The sequence below is a fragment of the Festucalex cinctus genome, chromosome 9, assembly GCF_051991245.1.
Source record: "Festucalex cinctus isolate MCC-2025b chromosome 9, RoL_Fcin_1.0, whole genome shotgun sequence".
Taxonomy (NCBI): Eukaryota; Metazoa; Chordata; class Actinopteri; order Syngnathiformes; family Syngnathidae; genus Festucalex; species Festucalex cinctus.
This window is the reverse complement of record NC_135419.1, coordinates 24,740,504-24,763,155: the sequence shown is the minus strand read 5'-3', so window position 1 is coordinate 24,763,155 and position 22,652 is coordinate 24,740,504. Positions and strand designations below refer to the sequence as shown.

At 38.7% G+C, this 22,652-nt stretch overlaps 1 protein-coding gene across 1 annotated transcript; it reads left to right on the top strand.

The window, feature by feature from the left end:
• Positions 1 to 12,989: 12,989 nt before the first annotated feature.
• On the top strand, positions 12,990 to 17,354 carry slitrk2 (SLIT and NTRK-like family, member 2). The gene is made up of 2 exons (XM_077532685.1): positions 12,990 to 13,627; positions 13,789 to 17,354. The coding sequence occupies exon 2, from the start codon at positions 13,849 to 13,851 to the stop codon at positions 16,486 to 16,488; it is 2,640 nt and encodes an 879-aa protein (XP_077388811.1). The 5' UTR covers positions 12,990 to 13,627; positions 13,789 to 13,848; the 3' UTR covers positions 16,489 to 17,354.
• The last annotated feature ends 5,298 nt before the right edge of the window (positions 17,355 to 22,652 follow it).

Here is a 22,652-nt window from a genome sequence, read left to right as displayed (position 1 = left end):
CCGTTCGCTCCCGGCTGTTTTACTGGATTTTGACTGATTTTGCAAGGCCCACAGAATATTGTGTTCAATTGCTATAAAAGCATGGGACCTATCAAAAGAAAGATTGAAGTCTCTTCTTTCATCAGGAAAAAAAAAGTATGTTTCTATCTTTCCGTTTTGCAGCAATTAGCATTAGAAGAGAGCTAAGTTTCATCAGTTTTCACAAATCTATTTAGCTCTTAGACTGCCAGGCGTTATAAAAACAAAACAAAAAAATCCACAGTGCCAGCCGCTTTTGAGCATTTTTCTTCTGTATGCTCTAGCATAAAAAAAAACAAAAACAAAAAAACAACAACGTATAAATACGTCTTTGGGACGCTTAAAATGTTAAATAAAATAAAATAAAACACGTATTTACACGTTATTGGGAGCAAATGAGTTTTAATAACCTTCAATTATTTAGTTGTTCGTGTTTACATGACGTGGAAATTTGGTAAGAAACATACACGTTGCATATATATTTAGTTACCCGCCTGTTGATGCACAATAACCGAAAGTTGAAAGATGGTGTTGTTGAAGTTATCCTTAAAGTCACATGTTTTATTCCTCGAAACCACGGAGTCATCAACATGATTCCCTGTGGTCATCAGATCATCTAGCAGCAGCCAAAGACCCACGTGTAGCCTGCGGGCCTACTCCAAAAATACTGTAGCTCACCAATGATCAGGGCTGGACTGGCACAAAACAATCAGTACTGGCATTTTGACTTAGGTCCGCCGGCGCAGCCCGTTCCGTCTCCTGTCTAACATGTAGTTCTGCCACTGATGTTTATTGAGGATTTTTCAGTTTGCTATCTATAGTCAAAATGGATTAATGTACAGGTCCCTCTAAATTGTGGGCCAGTCTCTTGGGGTAAAATGGAGGACAATAATAATTTAAAAAAGCACTGCATCGGCAGCCAAAAGAGCCCGGCCCACTGGGCATCTGCCCTGTATGCCAGATGGCCAGTCCATCCTTGCCAATAATAGAACATTGTAATTTCCTCGGAATGTTTGTCCAAGTGATCTTTTGAAAATGCGAAAAATGGCAAAATACAATGGAGTATTATAGAAATAAAGTGTTGTATATGGATATTTATCTTTTTACTAATTATTATTATCATCAACCAAGAGCAATGTCTTCATATATTTGAATATTATTATTAATTATAATAAAATAACAGTGTGATTAAAAGGTAATGTGAACAAATGTGTTATTTCAGAGGTGTGTATCAAACTGAACTGGTAGCCCTTCGCACTAATCAGTAAATTTCATCTGACCCCTCATTACGGAGTTCTCAATGTTTTAATGCAGGGGTGTCCAAACTTTTTCATTTGAGGGCCACATACAGAAAATCAGAAGGGCGCAAGGGCCACATAATGTTATGAAAAGAAATTGTGTTTGTCCTAAAAATTGTACAAATCATTTAATTGTGCTTTTGCATATTTAGAAAAAATGTTACAGTATATAAACCACTTCATTTGTAATATGGCAGTCGGGATTTATTATAGTTTTGGAATTTTTCATTTTAGTTAGTTTTTAATTGTTTTCAGGGGGGTTCTGTTAGTTTTTTATTAGTTTTAGTTCTTTAATAAATGTTAAGTTTTAGTTTAGTTAGTTTCAGTATTAGTTTAAGTTTTCTTAATGTGTATTACTCGTGCGCAATATTTTAAAAACACCATGGGCGCGACGTCATTATTCCGGTTTATATCAAAATAAATCTACTAAAAATCACATTTAAAATCATCCCCAAAGGCTCATGCATTAAATTAATTACCTTTTTGCTATAATTAGTTTTATTTTAGTTAGTTTTGTAAACATAAAATGTAGTTTCAGTTAGTTTTCTTTTTAAAAAAGCATTTTCGTTTTTATTTTATTTCGTTAAAGAAATTGTTTTTTGAATTTTAGTTTTTTCGTTAGTTTTAGTTAACTAAAATAACCTTGAATAGCAATAGTGTTTTCGACACACTCCCTTCTTACTTTGACCATCTCCAGACATTTTTGTTTTTATTTTATTTGAACTGAGTCAAATTCCATTTTTAGCATATGTTGCGGGCCACTAAAAAATGGACGGCGGGCCACGAATGGCCCCCGGGCCGTAGTTTGGACACGTTTTAATGTAACATTGTGGTGATGGTCCTGACTGATTGTGGTTAACAAGCTAACATTCCTCTACCAAGGAAACACCCTTCCATCATTCCATCCATTTTTCTTGACCGCTTATTCCTCACAAGGGTCGCGGGGGGTGCTGGCGCCTATCTCAGCGGGCTCTGGGCAGTAGGCGGGGGACACCCTGGACCGGTTGCCAGCCAATCGCAGGGCACACAGAGACGAACAACCATCCACACTCACAGGCACACCTAGGGACAATTTGGAGCGCCCAATTAACCTGCCATGCATGTCTTTGGAATGTGGGAGGAGACCGGAGTACCCGGAGAAGACCCACGCGGGCACGGGGAGAACATGCAAACTCCACCCAGGAAGGCCGGAGCCTGGACTCGAACCGGAGTCCTCAGAACTGGGAGGCGGACGTGCTCCAAGGAAACACATTCAATTAAAATTAAATTTCTTCCTGTGGCCCATCTTTCTTTCTTTCTTTCTTTGTTTGTTTGTTTGTTTCTTTCTTTCTTTCTTTCTTTCTTTCTTTCTTTCTTTGTCTTTTGACTGAGGCAAAAAACAAACAAACAAAAATCAGGTCTCCAGAGTATTTATTTATTTATTTATTTATTTATTTATTACAAGGAGCATAGTTACACCAATTTAACATTTTAGGGGCACAAACGGAACATTTAACGGCACACAATGCTAATCGACTTGCAAAAATTCACATTTTCTATTATTTATTCACTTTTGTATTGTAATACATAGTCACTCCATTTCAAAACCAGAATTTCTTCCCTTTTTTTGTCATCATAGCTCACAAAACGATTTGCACTGAGGACTGAGGCAGATGTACATGGATGAGACTTCAACGAATGATTTTTAAGTTTAGAGCAGCGTTTATACATTTTCTATATTAGCCGTGTAATCAACCTTGGCCTAATCACCGTAAGAGCTGAAACACATCAAAACACATGCAAATATTAATTAGCAAACACCATTAACATTCTACATTAAACTATTACAAACACAAATGCTCATATACATCAATTATCACACAAAACACATCCTCTGGAGGGGCTGCCAGGATAAAATATGAAAATCTACTGAGGCTCCCTATTAAACCCTTTGTCGTAATTGTGCAACCAAGCTACATTAGGTCCAAACTGCACTAAACAGGAAGTGCACCCTTAAAAAAAAAGAAGAAAAAAAAGTGTAATGCTTAAAAAAACAGAAGTCAAAATTTTTAATACCAAATTTCCCACTGCGGTAATATGACTTTATTTACACAAGAACATATTACAAGGACTGACAATAAAATAAGCAAACTTCGGCTGATGTCTCAGAAGATGAATTGTAAACTCAATATGATCTAAAAAGTTGCGGCTGATTTCATCTGTTGAGAGGTCAAACTTCCCACACTTTTAAAGGGTTCCAATTTTGGATGATATTGAAATTGACTTTCCAATGATATTTTAACAGTTCTTGAAAATTTGGGGTCGATATTTTTTTCCTAGGTTAGCCTACAGCAGTGGTGTCCAAACTACGGGCCGGGGAGCCATTTGCGGCCCACCGTCCATTTTTCAGTGACCCGCAGCATATGCTAAAAATGGCATTTGACTCAATTCAAATAAAATAAACAAAACAGAAATGTTTTGAGATGGTCAAAGTAAGAAGGGAGGGTATCGAAAAGCACAGGTGCCATTAAAAGTTATTTTAGTTAACTAAAACTAACGAAATAACTACAACTAAAATTCAAAAAACAACTACATTTTATGTTTATAAAACTAACTATAATTATAGCAAAAATGTCCTTCGTTTTTGTCTTTGGTAATTAATTTAATGCATGAGCCTTTGGGGATGATTTGAAATGTGATATTTAGTAGATTTATTTTGATATAAACTGGAATAATGACGTTTGAAAGTATATCACACGGAAGTGACGTCGTCTAGCAGCAGCCAATAGAAAAGCACAGATGATGTTGCTCCAATGGTGTTTTTTTTAAATATTGCGCACAAGTAATACACGTTAAAATAATAATAATAATAATAATAATAATAATAATAATAATAATAATAATAATACTATTGAAACTAACTGAACTAAAACTATATTTATTAAAGCACAAAAACTAATAAAAACTAACAGAACCACCCTGAAAACTAATTAAAACTAAATTGTAAAAAAAAAAAAAACTCAAAACAAAATAAAAACTAAAATGAACAGTTTCAAAACTATAGTAACCCTACTGCCATATTACAAATAAATTGGTTTATATACTGCAGCATTTTTCTAAATATGCAAAAGCACAAATAAATTATTTGCACAATTATTAGGGCTAAACACAATTTCTCTTCATAACATGTGGCCCTTGCGTCCTTCTGATTTTCTGTATGCGGCGCTCAAATGAAAAAGGTTTGGACACCCCTGGCCTACAGTTTCCAATGGACATTTGAAAGATGCAAGAACCAAAACTTTAAACCGTTTTTTCCTCAAAACTAAGGGAATTCAACCTGCCATTAAACTTACTTGTAACAAATTTTGAAGTACGCCATGTATATAATTTTAAAGGGAATTAAGTCTAGAATGCAAATATATGTATATCTCAATTTAGATTTATTATTATTATTATTATTTATTTTTTTTACACGAGGACCCTTTTGCCAGAACCGGTCACATATTATCAGTATTGCTCTCCTTTACTGCTTGAAGTCCATGAGTTACTGTACCTATGATTGACATGCAGTAAATAAGCGATGAAAGAATGAGGCAGCTGATCATAATCAAGCGCCTCAAGCTCATGCAAACAAAAACGCTGATTGTATTTTTTAGATGAAGAGTCACATCCAGTATTTTTGCTGGTTCTGACACATTATATGGACTGAGCAGTTTCAGCCGCAACAGCATTCAATCGCAATATGCAGGATGGGACATATAAGTTTATGAAGTGGCTCTCCAGACACACCTGTCAGGAGGAAGTGAAGGATTTGTGCTGCGCCGCAAAGGGTGATAAATGCTCTATCCTTGTTACTCCCTAAAACTGTGCTGTTGTCATCTGCTTGAAGCAATTTCTCATTTCTCATCAGGTAAAAACATATTTGGCAAAGGGAGGAAATAAACAACTCAAAGGGCTCTTTAGAATTCTGTAGTGAGAGATGTCCAGTCCTAAAACGCTTATACAGACTTCCAGTCTCACAATATTTTAATGGAATCAAATATTTGAAAATAGGCAATTAATACTGTATGAGATTATATTACTATCTTAAGAAATGTCCGGTTGACTAGCTCTCTGCTCATTCATTTGTTATGGTTGCCTTAGCGATTGGGTGAGAAGCACGGCCATCCAGAAGGTGCTCACAGTAGAATAGAAGCTGCTTTCTCCCCTGAATTGCGAGGAGCCAGATCAGGTAGCTCAGGTACCTAATTAGTAGGGCTTGGGTATTGATTCTAATTTCCTCAATCAATTTGATTTTGATTCACAAGAGTTTAGTTCAATTCTATTTTGACCTAATAACTGACCGAATTGCAGATCTCAGGCTATGTTGCAATTTTTTGGATACCTAACAACATTCAAAAAAGGTGATTTTTTTTTCTGTAACGGAAATGGCCGGAAGCAGGTTTTAAATGGCCAGCTGATGTGCGTCCCATGTTACCCAAAGCACCTTTTAATTGCCTTTTTACCGTACTTTGGTTTCATGTATGTGATGCATTACTTGGTTACTGTGAAACGTTATGTTTCTGTAAAATTGCTGGTTTTGTAATAGGAGTGTGACGATATATCGATATCACGATAAATCGTGATACTTTGTCTCTCGATAGATTATCGATATGCCTACGCAAAAATCGCGATATTTGTAATTAATATCCAGCCACTATAATGGCTCCATTGTTCATTACTTATCGAGCAATTACTTGGCGAGCAGCTAGGGGGTGCACCTCATAAGAATGGTGGAGAAATGTACGGAAGTTTTCAGGAGAAGACTCATGAGCTTACTTTTACTTGTGTAAGACATTTACCTGTCCAGCAACTGACTGTAACGTACCGACTGCTGTCGGTGAAAAAGTGGATCCCAAAAAATGTAGGCCCAGACAGGAAAATACAATTGAGATGAGGTTTATTCACAAACCCACCAAAAGCAAAACGCTGGCTCAGATGCCAGGAGAAAAAAACAACATAAAGCACGAGTACAATACTCGGAAAAGTTAATAACAAAAAACACTTGCAAAAGGAAAGGAGAAACAGGGGTTAACAAAAAATACTTAAAATGCAAGCTGGCTCTATCTATTCACAATAACACACACTACAATCTAACTATATACAAAACAGAAAGCACCGTGGCAGATACACGTGAAAAAATACTAACTTATCAAATCAAAACAAGGCTATACTAGAACGCGAGACTAAGATTCAGGAACAAAAGGTCTAGAGAACGGTCTAGAGAAATAATCCGACAGTGATCTGTCGCCCCGGGAGTCCTTTTAAAGACCTCTTGATTGTGGAAATGCACCTCAGGTGTGGCGCAGGTGGACACGCCCCCATCACTTGCCCACTGGAAAAACACCAAACACACAGACTGAGAGCAGGATTATGACACTGACTCAGTTTTGCACACGTTTCTATGAAAAATGTGTATTATATCTTCAATTTTAAAACATTTTGTTTCAACTTTTTGAAGCACACAATTTCTGAGGGATATTAATATTGATTTAATTAGATTTAATATTTAAGTTGTTTTATTTATTTATTTATTTATTTATTTATTTACTTTTGCAACGTTACACAAAAAAATTGCGTCAGTTTATAAAATTAAACAATTGACTCTAATTGACTGACATGATGCATGACAACAGTGTTTAAGAAAGACACAAATTTGTTCACAGAAAGTGGTCTCTGTTAAGTTTTTTTTTTTTTTTTTAATATACACTAAAGTACTCACTGTGAAGAAGACACCAGTTTTAATATTGTGTGTCAGTGATGGTACAAAAAAACGATTTTCTCATTGAAAAAACAGTTTATGTCTTGAGTAATTTTATTGTAGATTATCATGGATTTATTATACCTGACCAATATATCGATAATCACAGTATCGTCATATCGTGAGACAATGGTTATCGTGAGCCTTGTATCACATATCGTATCATATCGTGAGGTACCCAGAGGTTCCCACCCCTATTTTGTAATGTGTTATTCCACACAATCCCAACAAAACAAATAACCGTAAGGGGCCTCTATTGATTCCATTGTAGGGTCAAGGCTCACAAAAGAGAGTTCAACACTCAACCAAACTCTGCTAGTGTTGAATGGATAGAACGAGGGCTGCATCTCTGCTTGGAGCCTCATGTCGTCCTAGGGGTGGATAGCTTGGATGTCCTCCAGTGGCTGGTCACTGGGGTCGTCAGGCTCATCCCTTGGTGGATGCCTGAGCGTGGCGCCACCTGGAGACGGGAAGGAATGTCAGGGTGTAGTTTCCAAACGGTGAAATTCTTTACCGTGGCCATGGTAAATTTACACAAAATGGCCAGCTTCTGGAGGCGCCGTTGGTCGACATGACATGCAGCTTTGAGCTTTGCAAAGTCAAAGAATGTTCCATTCATAATCATTGCAAATTGCAATGCATGCCACAAATGTCAGGGTGCGCAAGAGGATTCCACCCAAAAGAGAGTTCAACACTTGACCAAACTCTGCTAGTGTTGAACGGCTGGAACAAGGCTGTGTCTCTGCTTGCCTCATTTCGTCCTGGGTGTTGATGGATCGGACGTCCTCCAGTGGGTGGTCACTGGGGTCGTCAGGCTCATCACTTGGCGGATGCGTGAGCATAGGTGGTCCCACATGGAGATGGTAAAGAATTGTGGTGACTTTCTTTACCGTCTCCAGGGTAAATTTCCCCAAAATGGCCAGTTTCTGGAGGTGCCATTGGTCCATCCAACCCAATGACATGACCTGCAGCACATCTATGAGCTTTGCAAAGTCAACAAACGTTCCATGTATGCAAAGCATGCCACGAATGTCAGGAGGATTCCACCCCTCCCCGAGGGTGAAATCCTCTGCAGTACCTCTAACACTATGGCATGCAGTGGTCCCGCAACGCCTCCATGTTCCTGGAGTAGGACAAGCCACGCCTATCAAACTCTCTAAGAACCTGGAGGGTACTGGTAGCCACAAAAGATAGCTCAGATGGCTGCAGGTCCATTGGGGGAAGATGGACCCAATCACGGTGGTTCCACCACACCTGTCTTCTCCGGCTCAAGTCCCAGAACTTGATGTCGGGGAAATAACTCTTCCCTGATGTATGAACCAGTCCGTGGTGGAAAAAAGGTTGGGGACCACTGCCATAAGAAATCTGAAGACATCTTCAGACGTACCATCTTCAGATGTGCGAAGATGTCTTCAGGCGCACGAAGACGTCTTCAGGTGCACAAAGACGTCTTGAGACATCTTAAGATATTTTGAGACATCTCAAAACATTCATATTTCCATTGGGTCAGCGTGGCACATACGCGCCACAGGGATCCAGTGCGTGGCCTGTTGATAGGCACGAGCCTAATCCCCAGTGGGAGCACAGGGCTAGGGTTTTGGTACCAACCCTGTTTGTAGGGTTTCACACATTTAGGTTTAGTTGGGTTAGCACAGTTTCTGGAGGTGCCATTGGTCCATCCCACCCAATGACATGACGTGCAGCACATCTATGAGCTTTGCAAAGTCAACAAATGTTCCGTGTATGCAAAGCATGCCACGAATGTCAGGAGGATTTCACCCTCGGGGAGGGGTGGAATCCTCTGCAGTACCTCTAACATCTATGGCATGCAGTGGTCCCGCAACACCTCCATGTTCCTGGAGTAGGACAAGCCACGCCTATCAAATTCTCTAAGAACCTGGAGGGTACTGGTAGCCACAAAAGATAGTTCAGATGGCTGCAGGTCCATTGGGTGAAGATGGACCCAATCACGGTGTAATTTAGTAAGTTGGGTTTAGTTGGGTTAGCACAGTAGAAACTGTGAAATTGTGGAAATTGTGGTGAGAGTAGGTAGAAAAAAAAGAGAGTTGTTAGAGTTGTTTCTTCATTCAGAGAAAGCAATTAAATGTAAATGTTAGTTGGACAGTAGTTATACATTATGTTAAAGATGTTTGCTTGGCAAGGTAAAGTAATGTAATGAGGGTTTGACAAAAAAAAAAATGGCACAGAGCACTTCGTGGTTTACTCAGCGAGAGCAAGCAATGAAATAAAATAATGAAAAATTCTAATAATTATTAACTAATTAAAAATTAATTAAACTTTCTTTCCAGGAAATTATGAAGCTTGAACGGAGTTCGCTCGTTTGTTTGATAACAAATTTTATTTTATTTTTTTCAATTGATTGACTCACGAATGCACAGATCTGTTACACACTTTGTTTATACATTAACAATCCACTTAAAACAAGGTAATGAGAACAAGCTAATCAGGTGCTGACAGCGGCTACTGTGGCAGCTCCACTAGCCACTAATGAGAAAAATATATTTTAACTTCATGCAATTTGATTATATTTGGAACGGGACAAAGGAAGAGCTCAATCCGTACTGTGTGGTTTGCGAGTAAGTGCTGGACAATGGTATATATAAAACTATTGTTTCTCAAATGCCATCTCGTAACAAAACACATGACCGGTTAGCCCCCACAGTTGGGGAATGACTGTTTAGTGTTTACCTTTTTCCTTTTTTTTTTTTTTCCATGTTTGAAGGGCTGATTTAATCGACAGGCTGATAATTAGTCGGGTGATTGTACTTCCTCCAGATAGCTCGTTTCAGCCCCTTCCATAGACACTGTTGAACCTTGACCTTGGAGTCCACCATTAATTTCTTTGAAGGTTATTCTGGACTCTTTTGTTACCATTCATATTAGCCATTGGTCATCAATCCTCCTCCTGGTTACAGTCAAGATGAGTAACTTAAATTTCTGAACATTATCTATAACTGGAGTCAGAGAGTAATATCAAATTGCTTGTATCTTTACCTTTAACAGGCTAGTCTATATTTTTCTTTTTACTCTCCTATGGGAAGTATTTCCTTTGCTTCACCTGGTCCATCAAGCACTGTGACTACTTGTTCAATAGGATGACTGAAAATGTTTGAAAAGAGCTGTGATGCTTATTAAAGGACACACCTTGTTTGAGCACGTCTCTATGGTCAAATTATTCGTCTTTTCTAGGGGCATAATCATTTTTGTCCAGGCATGTTTCACAAGTTTATTTTTTTTTTAAATAATTCTCTTGAACCACAATTCAAAAGTACCTGATTTTTTTTTTTTTTTTGGGGGGGGGGGGTAATTTTCATTCCATTCTCTTTTATTTATTTATTTATTATTATTATTATTATTATTATTATTATTATTATTATTATTATTATTATTATTATTATTATTATTGATTTTCTTTAATTAACAGAAGGGTAGCAAATTTTGTCCACATCTGTATATACTTGTAATTTCTCATCGCAAATGATGACGGTGACTGAGATTGAACGGGAAAGTCAATGTGACGAAACCAAATTGGGTAAATTACAACCACGCTATGGGTAGGAAAAGCAGCCTTTCCTGCCTCCTGGTGGTTTGAAAGACAAAGGATTGGATGTGGGGGGGTGGATGAAAAAGTAATATAAAAGCATGATGATTGACACAATGCAGAGTTTGACTCATGGAATACCTTGAATGTTAAAAGATGATTGCATTTATAATATAACAATCACATAAGTAGTAATAGTGCAGAAAAAGTCAAATGAATACATGCTATCACACCAAAATGTATGCAAACTTCAACGGTTGATACCTCATTGAAATAATTGTCTCTTTTAACCTACCTATTAAAATCATTAGGCCAGACAAAGCTGAAATGTGAATGTACTTAATTATGAAATGAAATTTTTCTTGATGTCTGCCATACTGATGTTTTATGATATTTACTTATCACTTAACAGGCATTGGAAAAAAAATATTTGTAATTATTACATTTTGAAAATCTTTTTTTTCTTTCTTTCTTTTTTTTTTTTTTTTTAAAGCACTGACTTCATAATTAGGTGTACAATTTGCCCGATATTTTGTTTTCTATGTGAGGTGGGAAATTGTCCGATTCCATCTAATTGGTAATAACAGGTGTTGGGTATAACGGCGGTTAAACTAACTCCGTTCTTTTTCATAAATCTAACGAAATTATACACCACAAAACTGGTTACATTACAGTGTGTGCGTATCAACCTGCGTCAGTCCTGAATATTTCTGCTTTAATTTTATACCGGTATAAAATAATATTTAAAGGCCCAGTCTGCCAGTTTCACTCTGGAAAAGGCACTTTTTAAGTGGAAAGTGTTTACACCCCTCCAGCCAATCGCAGAGCAGGGGGGTGGCGTGTCGCAAACGGGGCCGGGCGAATATGCCGGCTGCGTGACGTCACTCCCACGGCAATTTGAAAGCACGCACGGATTTTTTTTTTTCACTCACTCACTCACTCACTCACTCACTCACTCACTCACTCACTCACTCACTCACTCACTCACTCACTCACTCACTCACTCACTCACTCACTCACTCACTCACTCACAGGCGCTTACATGTGTGAACATAGCCATTTTAGTTTAGTTCGTCGTCCCCCCCCCCCCCCCCCCCCCTATGGGTTGTGTGACTCCGAGATGTTGTCAATGAAAACAGTGTACTGTGGCCAGTGTTGTCACTAACACGTTACTAAGTAAAATGTTATTTCAATCTGATTAATTTCTTTCTTTTTTTTTTTTTTTTTTTTTTATATATGATTAATTTCTTTCAATAACGAGCAATCTAATGCGTTCATTTTTCCAAAACCAGTAATCTGATTAAATTTACTTTCAAAAGTGGCTGTACGTTACTATTTTTTTTTTAATTATTATTATCTCATAATGTATGTAGAATGCAGAATTTTGTTGTCCATTTCGAAGATAATTTCAAAGAAAAAATGTTTCTCTTGCGTTTGGAAGTTCTACATTTCCTTCAGCCCAGCACCCCCCCCCCCCCCCCCCACCTCCCCCACCCCCCTGCTGAGCTGCCCCAATATGCCAGAATAAGAAAAAAAAAAAAAAAAAATCCCATCTGCATGAGTGCAGTTCAGCTCTGGTACTTGAGAAAATAGAAAATGTTATCATTACAGTTGCAACCAGCCTACATGTCAATGTTATAGCTACAGTTTGTAACCAAGCCTGCATGTAATGTGTTATACTACACTAATTTATGTATTGTAAGACCTATTATTTAAATAACCGGTTGTCATTCTTATGATGAGGCAGCAAAGGGTGGAAATTGATACTAAAAAGTAACTGTGTATTACTTTTTTGGGTAACTTAGTTACTTTGACAATAATCAGTAAAGTAATGAGATTACTTTTTTGAGGAGTAATCAGTAATCACATTACACTGTTCTACGAGAAACACTGTTCTATACTATATGCAAATTAATTGTTCCACTTAAATTGCATATATATTTTCAATGCAGCATTTATACCGGGAGAGAACCCACACAAGTACAACTAGGGAGAACACATGTGAAGTGGTTTTTCCTAATAACATTTTTAACACCTGCATGCCAACTCATACTTTCTGCAGGGGGTCTCAAACATAGTCGTCAAGGATTAGCTGCATGGTAGTAGTGCTTTGCGTGTGCGTGCGTATGTGTGTGTGTCAGAGAGAGAGAGAGAGAGAGAGAGAGAGGGAGGGTGGGTGAGAGAGAATCTATAGAATGTCAGACTCACTGACGTGCTGACCCATGGGTTTGCCTCATTCAGTCTCTTTGTCTCTCTCTCTCGCTCTCTCCCACACGTACGCACACAGCACGCACACCCCCACGCACACGCACACAGAGTCAGCAGTAGCGGCAGCAGACGCTCAGTACTGCTCTCATTGTGTGGAACACAGCAGGAGGACCGAGAGCATAGGCTCCGGTTAAGCTTCAGCTCGGGGAAGATAGATCTCCTTTGACTCTCTCTCTCTCTCTCTCTCTCTCTCTCTCTCTCTCTCTCTCTCTCTCTCTCTCTCTCTCTCTCGCTATCTCTCTCTCTCGCTCCTGTGCCGCTTCTTGCTGATACCCTCCCCAAGAGTTCATTTTTATTCCCCTCTTTTGTTTTTCAAGACTTAAAGGACATCCAGTCGTGCGTCACTGTGCAATAACTGCACATTTTTTTTCCCCGGGACTTGTAAAGATGGCTTTTATAGACTACAATGACATGCTTTATGGGTTTTGATATGAGGAGAGAGAGGAAGCGTATGGTCAGCCGTGTCAACCTCTGAATATTTGCTGCAGCTGCTGGTGAGCTGCTTACCAAGAAGCCACTGAATATGTGGTCACCCTGAGCAAAAAAAGGAGAGGCAGCGAATGGATTTTCTTGCGATGATGCTCTGCTTGTGACAATGTTCCAAATCCATCTTCCGCACAGGATCCCATTCGTTTAGTTTAACAGGATTGTCCTTTTTTTGTGCTGAGGAATTTTGGAATTGTTTTCGCTTCCAAAGTGGAGGTCAGTCGACATCTTTTGTGCCAAGATCTCATCTGAATATAAAATAAGCTCAATGCGTTTGATTTTTGTCGGCTTGTTTGTACGTTTGTGCGTGACATCTTATGTGTGAGTCATTTTTCTAATATGTCAACTCTCTCCTCGACTTTTTTATTCCACCCAAGGCTCACAATGCATACGTGAACGCCGGATCCATGTATTAACAACCACTTTTGGCTGTAAAAATGCTGAGCGGTGTCCTCTTTCTGAGCGTCCTCACGGTCAGCAGCCTGTCGCCATCAGAGACGGAGAGCCGCAAAACTTCAGCCTCCAAAGATATCTGCAAGATCCGCTGCGCCTGCGAGGAGAGAGAGAACGTTTTGAATATTAACTGCGAGAATAAAGGATTTACCACTGTCAGCCAGTTCCAGGCGCCCCCAAATAAGATCTCACAGCTTTTTCTAAATGGGAACTTCCTGTCTCGCATTAGTGCAAACGAGTTTGTCAATTATGGTAATGTCACCTCTCTGCATCTGGGGAATAACGGATTACAGGAGATCGGAAACAACGCTTTTCAGGGGATGCGCTTCTTGAAGAGGCTGCACTTGAACAACAACAACCTGGAGGGGATAAAGGAGAACACGTTTGCGGGACTTGAGAGTATGGAGTATTTACAGGCAGATTATAATTATATCAGCACCATTGAACCCGGCGCTTTCAGTAAGCTGAACAAGCTGAAAGTGTTGATCCTCAATGACAACCTCCTGTTGTCTTTGCCTCCAAACATTTTCCGCTTCGTGCTCCTTACCCATTTGGATTTACGTGGTAACAGGCTCAAGACGTTGCCCTTTGCAGGGGTGTTGGAGCACATTGGCGGAATCATGGAGATCCAGCTGGAAGAAAACCCGTGGAATTGTACTTGTGATCTGATTCCTCTCAAATCCTGGTTGGACACCATTTCTGTCTTTGTGGGGGACATCGTATGCGAGACGCCGTTCAGGCTGCACGGGAAAGACATCACCCAGCTCATCAAGCAGGATCTGTGCCCGCGCAGGAATGCTGGCGAGCGTGCCCACCCTGCCTCTGACTCTCACTTTCAAGGGGCGCTGCCTGCAACCTACCTCCCTGGCATGATCTCCCCCACCCGTTTGCCTAAAGCCTCACGGCCCCCGAAAATGCGGTACAGGCCCACTCCTCGCATCACAAAGGACAAACACGTCTTCGGGCCTATAATGGTTTACCAGACGCGCTCTCCTGTGCCTATTATGTGCCCTAGTGTGTGTGTGTGCACATCACAAAACCCAGACAGTGGACTTAACATCAACTGTCAAGAGCGGAAGTTGCATAACATAAGCGAGTTGAACCCTAAGCCCTCCTACCCAAAGAAACTGCACCTGACCGGTAACTACCTTCAAGTGATCTACAGAACTGATCTAATGGAGTACAGTCTTCTGGAGCTACTTCATTTAGGAAATAACAGGATTGCAGTGATTCAGGAAGGTGCATTTGAGAATCTGACAAATCTGAGGCGACTCTACCTGAATGGGAATTACATCGAGTCACTTTCTCAATCGCTTTTTGCTGGCCTGCAATCGCTGCAGTATCTCTATTTGGAATACAATGTCATCAAAGACATTTTACCACAGACGTTCAACGCTTTACATAACCTCCAGCTGCTTTTTCTGAACAATAACCTGCTGAGATCACTGCCTGACAATGTTTTCGGGGGCACCATGCTAACGAGGCTCAACCTACGGAATAATCATTTCTCATATCTCCCCGTTAAGGGTGTGCTTGACCAGTTATCCGCATTTATCCAGATCGACCTACAGGAGAACCCCTGGGACTGCACCTGTCATATTGTGGCACTCAAAAACTGGATGGAGCTGTCCAGCACCAGTGTAGTGGTTAATGAAATCACTTGTGACTCACCCTCTAAGCACGCCGGTCGCCTGCTGCGCTCACTGCGCAATGAGGCCATCTGTCCTGAGCCAAGCGAGGAGCCCCCCCCTCAATATGCCCCCCCTACCAAAGCCCCTACATTAGTGAGTCCTAGCACTGAGTCACCAACACCCTCTTCCTCCCCCTCTTTCAGCTCAGTCAGCCCCACTGAATCCCGAATCCAAACCCCTGAGTTACATCCAGAAGTCCCACTTTCAGTTCTAATTCTAGGGCTTCTTATCGTTTTCATTCTGTCTGTCTGTTTTGGAGCAGGGCTCTTTGTTTTTGTTCTAAAACGACGCAAAGGGGTGGAACACGTCCCAACGGGCTCAAACAACATAGATCTGAACTCGTTCCAAGTGCAGTATGGCTCCTACAATCCTGAACCGACCCAAGATAAAAATTCTGAAAGTCATGTATATAATTACATCCCGCCACCAGTGGGTTCCATGTGCCAAAACCCAATTTACATACAGAAAGATGGCGAGCAGGTGGCTTATTACAGAAACCTCAAGGAGCTAAGCTTTGGGCCACTGAATGCCAAGAAAGATGATATCCTCACACGGAGCCCAGGAGCTTATACCATCAGCGCAGTGGATTTTAAGGATAAATCGCCTTCGGAGATGTTATATCAAAATGTTGGAGAGAGGCCCAACAAGGAGCTTCCGACAGCTGCCGGCACCTCTCCTTTCAGTTACAATTTCTGCACTTTACCCAAGAGACCTTGCATCGTTCCCCCCTACGAGGCTGCCACAGCGCCGCGAAACGTCACCAACCAGGACAGGTTGAACAAAACTGTGGTGTACGGAACCCCCAGGAAATGCTTTGGGGTGGAGCTCCCTTCCAAAAACAGTGAGCACCAATTTCTTCTTCATGGGAAGCTAAAAACAGAACCCGACTATCTGGAAGTTCTGGAGAAACAGACTGCTATGAGCCAGCTGTAAGATAATGATGATCTAATACCCTCACAACCTGCTCCCAAGGTTCTTTGCAGCATTCATAATGATTCTAAAGTGGCAATCAGTAACTGTTATAATAGCCCACTATATTGATATCTCTGTGTTGATGCTCAGATGATTGACAGAATTTTTTTTTCTTGTATTACCGTTCTTCTATTTTCGTTCCAATATGTATAAAAGGATTATAAGAAGTATATTATAATGCTGTTCTATTTTTTCCTTCCTAGAAAGTATAAATTATTCCATCTGTTTCCTTAACGAAACCCCTAAAGACCTGGATGACGGCAAGACTGTGTTAAAAAATATATATAAATATATATGGCCTTGTGCATTTGTTTTTTAAGACTGAACTGTATTTTTCCTGAGACAAAGAAAATATGAATTGACGGGTCTTTGTAGATGGAGGAAAAGCTACAGAATGACATTCCTGTATATATACATAGACTGCACATATAAACAGTGAGCGTTAAACCATCAAAAATAACCTCTTGAAATGTATTGAGCAAACTCTCACTACATTGACTCCATGAAGTGCCTTTGCACTCATTTTTTTTTTTTTAAGTCGTTCTTGCTCTCTGCTCTCTTGATTTGAACTGGAAAGTGTATTTTAAGGAATCAAATCTTTATGTACATTTTAAAAAAATATATTTGTCAGTTGGAAGAAAAAAAAGCAAAGTAAATGTACTTGAAAATGGGTGTGACATTCTCTATAACTTTTGACGGGGACATGTATTTTGATTCAGTATTGTCTTTGGCAATGTGCAACTTTTGAACAAACATTGTATGCTATAAGGGGGCAATATCGAGTGGTACAGTTGCGCTATTAAATTTTCACTGAGGCACTTTGTGAAGATCCTGAGCTTGAGGTGCATTTTGTTTAGACTGCATGATTATTTTTGGATGCGGCACGTGCTATGAATTGCTCTAATGAGGGTATGTAAGTGTGTGTGCGCGCGTGCGTGTGGTGGGAGGCAGAGAAATAGAAAATAGCGCTTGCCTGCAGCTCATGCTTCTCTCTCTCCAGTGAAATGAAATGACACTTTCTTCTAAGTTCAATGAAATTGTTGCTTTTCCTTCTTTTTAAACCTGATTCAATGTTTCCGAGAACTAAGTGTATCATACATCAAAGCGAGAATATAGTGCAGATTAATATTGATAAGCGTAGGTAGCAGAAGTAGTCAAGTATCAAGATTTGTAGATGTGTTTTTTTTTTTTTTTTTGAAGTGCTGACACACACAAAAACTTCACGAGCAGAATAATTCCCTGCGGCTGAGAAGCAAAAGAATGTTTGGCGCTTTAAATGAGCACTGGAATGCGGCACAAAGAGGTCTCAGTCTGGAATCTGTCATAAAATATAGTCTCCACATGAGGGTGTTAAAATATTGCTTTGTGCAAGTAAGAACACCAACCCGGTGTGATAGGTTTTAAGCCTGCTGTCGTCTAATATGACATGGATGAACTGTTCTTCTGCATGCGGTCTTTCTACTCCGTCAATGGCTTTCAAATCTAATCCCACCCTTCGTCTTTTCCGCCCCACCGTCTTCGGTGTCTTTTGTTCTGGTGTTTTTATCCTCCCTGCTGGATCTGTGCTGTCCATTGTGTATCTGTCCGAGGTGCTGAAATGTTGTGCAACAGCGCCACGCAGCAATCTGACGGCCGAGCCAAATTTGAGCCCAGTGAGTGGGAGGCAAGTAAGGGTTCATGTCTTTGAGAGTCAGGTAGCAAAAAAAAAATGTCATGCCTTGGGTCTTAAGGTGTCCCGAGAAGTGTGACAGTCTGTGAAGGAATTATTCCCCCGAAATAGCTCTGGCTAACCTTGAGGCCGTTGTGAGAGTGAGCGAGGATGCTGCATGTGAGCTGGTTGTTTTTGTGAGCTTTTTTGTTGTTGTTGTTACATGCTGAAGTAATATTGCACGCAAAGCAATTTGTGCTGTGCCTTGGCTTACTTCCAGTGGCCCAGTATGAGTCTGCCCTTACTCGCTGTAATTTCAGTTGGGATGGGCAAGTACTGATTCATGTATCGTTTAGGGGTGTGCTCAAAAAATCGATACGGCAATATATCGTTGCGGGCCTCATTACAATACATGTATCGATACGCAGGCGTCAGAATCGATATTGCTCGTTAACTTTAAATAGGCAGTTAATATTTGCCTTTGCAGCTTACATTATACCTAAGAAATAAAAACCAGAAGCGTCTTTGAAAGTAATTGCCTTCAATTAATGCAAAAATAGCTCACCAGTGGTTGGACACAGTGTCTTACTAATAAAAATGAAAGCAGAGGAAGAATATCAACATTTATTTACTTATAAACTTAACATGGCACGTGTTTTAATGGACCAATTTTCCTATATTTTGTTTAAAAATTAAATAGAATGTGTTACATGAAAAAAAAATGCTGTTTTTATTTCCCCAAATATTTCAAATATGCACATTTTAGAGCTGTAATTTTAATACTTTGATAGTTTTGCTATATTGGCTCATGCCTCCTAATAAATTTTCACAGTGTGTTTGTGAAAACAGCTCCTTGCTCTGCAGTGCGTGCACATTTAGACCAGGCATGGCGCTTGGTGGTAAACCAGAAGAGCTACTAACAAAAACAGTTGTCATCTAGCATAATAAACATATCCTTTAGATATACGTATGATTGTTATTATAAAATGCAAGTAAATTAATGTAAAATATCGGGATACGTATCGCCTTGAAGATCATGTATTGGGATACATTTGTATTGCGATACATATCATATTGTGACCCCTGTATCTGATACGTAACGTATTGTGACCCCTGTATCATGATATGTATCGCATTGTGAGGTCGGCGGCAATACCCAGTCCTTGTATCGTTATGGGGCCGGTACCAGTACTTACAGAACTGTCTCAGAAAAATAGAATATTGTAATAAAGTCCTTTATTTTCTGTAATGCAATTAAATAAGCAAAAATGCCATACATTCTGGATTCATTACAAGTCAACTGAAATATTGCAAGCCTATTGTTTTAATATTGCTGATTATGGCTTCTTCTTTTTTTACTTGGTCTGGGGAAATATTCTAATATTTTGATGTAGGATATTTTCTTAAGCTGTAAGTTTCCTTAAGGGTTAAGGGTTTCCCTCTTAAATGTTGTTTTACATGTATATCCAGCATAGTAATTTTTTGGTCATTACATATATTGTATTTATTGTAAATAGAGGGCAAAAAAATGTGTATGGATAGCTCTGATGCCACTGAACATTTTGAGTGGTTGAATGTAAAAAAATATTCATAAATGACTTAGTTATCGCACCTCAAAAACACTTACAATTATGGTAGACAATGTCACGTTCCAGTTTAAATTAATTTAGGTCCCACAAGGGTTAAAATAATAAAAGGCTTGCAATATTTCAGTTGATTTCTAATGAATCCAGAATGTATGGCATTTTTGCTTATTTAATTGCATTACAGAAAATAAATGACTTATTGTAATTTTCTTATAAAGGACAATAATTGTAATTTTCGGAGACAGTCCTGTATTTCAATAATATACACTAAATTTTGTAGAATATATTTTACTCTAAAAAGACTATATTTGATCCTAGTCTAAACAGAGTAAAATTTACACTTGAAAAATAAAATAGTATTTTTTCACAAAATAGTTTTACTCTTCACTAATCAAAAGCTTGATAAAAAAATAAATAAATACCAATAATAATCATTGAAATTGTAGACCAAAAACATTGAGGATTCATTATGCTAACACACAGTAGAAGTGGCATGGCTGAGGGGGCAGCTTGGCCATCTCCCAACCTGAATGTTGGGGGTTCGTTCCCCAACCATTGAGTGACCTTTATTATTATTATTATTATTATTATTATTATTATTATTATTATTATTATTATTATTATTATTATTATTATTATTATTGTTATTATTATTATTATTATTATTGTTGTTGGTGTTGTTGTTGTTGTTGTTATTATTATTATTATTATATAATTTTTTTTGTAAAAATGTATTCAAAACCTCTCCTTGCAAAATTTCCTTTGAATTTACGAGTGGAAAAAAAACAGCTTAGTAGTTTTTTTTTTTTTCATCCTTTGGGATAGTTTGAAGTTTGTTTATTGAACATATAAACATAACATATAAACATATAAACATGAACAAATAGCAAATAAAAAAAAAAAGAAGAAATAGCAATCATTAGTGGTTTATATGTCCAAAGGGGATAGGAAAAAGTTAAAAACTTATCTACTCCTACTCCTTATTCTTTGTATCTTTTAACTTATTTCATTATTAATACAATAAATTAATACATTACAATAAAAGAAAATGTGTAATCCTACTCGTGTAGACAATTTCACTTTAGCATACGTACATTTGTCAGTAGCGTATGTGCATGAATTTCTTCGGCATACACAATTATAGTGTTGTTCCGATACCGTTTTTTGGCCACCGATACCGATGCCGATACCCAGCTTTGCAGTATCGGCCGATACCATAACGATACCTAAGGGTTTTTTTGTTTTTTTTCTCAACATGAAAAAGCTGTCCTGCCATTGGTTCAGAGCATTCAAGGGCCAATAGGACATCTTAGATCGGCATGCTGTGAGCATGTCACATATCAGTGAATTTTGTGCAAGACACAAGATGCTGCAGGCGGCACGGTGGGGGGTGGTTAGCACGTCCGCCTCCCACTTCTGAGGACTCCAGTTCGAGTCCAGGCTCCGGCCTTCCTGGGTGGAGTTTGCATGTTCTCCCCGTGCCCGCGTGGGTCTTCTCCGGGTACTCCGGTCTCCTCCCACATTCCAAAAACATGCATGGCAGGTTAATTGGGCGCTCCGAATTGTCCCTAGGTGTGCTTGTGTGCGTGGATGGTTGTTCGTCTCTGTGTGCCCTGCGATTGGCTGGCAACCAGTCCAGGGGTTTACTCTGCACAGACTGCGAACAAATATATTCTTTTTAGAGTAATATACTTTTAAATATACTTTGGAAAAAAATAGTTAGCTACTGTGTTATAGTCACTGTATAGTAGGGATGTAACGATACCGGCAAAATCGTGATATCGTGATATTAAAACTGCCACAATATCGTTGTCGTCATGTTCACGATATTATAAAAGTTACAAATCTGTTAAAAAAAGTCAGGTTGATTTCCATTTGGGCAGTTATAGCACCCTCTGGTGGCTTGTTTTAGTAGTGCAGTTTAATTTTCATTAGGTATGTTTTGGCCCTTCTACGTTTAAAATACACTAATTGTCAGATGAAGGGGATTGTAAAATGCTTTGAAGCAAGTCAATATGTGGAGGAACTCAATGTGGGGTTGCATTAGCAATTAAGTGCCTAATACGTGTTATTAGAGATTGGAGGTAGTTTATATGTATTGCTTTTATGTACAAAAGCACAATATTGTGTTTTTTTAGTATGAGTTCTTTTTTTTTTTTCTTTTTTTTTTTTTTTACAATATTGTGACCTTTTGTAAATATTGCCAACCTCCACACAATATCGTGATAATTATCGGATCGTGAGCTTCATATCGTGATAATAACGAATCGTGATATTTGGATATCGTTACATCCTTTACTGCATAGTGTGGCCATTTTAGAATCAGGAACTAGACATTTGAAGAATAGAAAATTGGTATTTCATGCAATTTTAAGAAACAATTACATATTGGGAAATATAGATCTTTCTACAATTATTCTGTCATTGTTGGTGTTTTTATTTTTATTTTTATTTTTTTATTTTTTGAGGGAGGAATTTTATGCACTAGTGTTATATCTGTGCTTGGTATTAGACCAGTGATGTCCAAACTACAGCCCAGGTCCATTTGCGGCCCGCCGTCCATTTTTTAGTGGCCCGCGACCTATGCTAAAAAATGGCATTTGACTCAGTTCAAATAAAGTAAACAAAACAAAATTGTTTGGAGATGGTCAAGGTAAGAAGGGAGGGTGTTTTTTTTTTAAAATATTGCACACAAGTAATACACATTAAAAACAAAACAAAACAACAAAAATAATCCTGAAACTAAACTAAAACTTTGCATACTACACTAAAACTAATAAAAAAAAAAACAACTAACAGAAACACTCTGAAAACTAATTAAATATAACTAAATTAAAAAAAAAACTCAAAACGAAATAAAAACTAAAATGAAAAATTCCAAAACTATAATA

Excerpts from the sequence above, each read along its gene's own strand:
- slitrk2 (XM_077532685.1), top strand. The coding sequence starts at position 13,849 with ATGCTGAGCGGTGTCCTCTTTCTGAGCGTCCTCACGGTCAGCAGCCTG.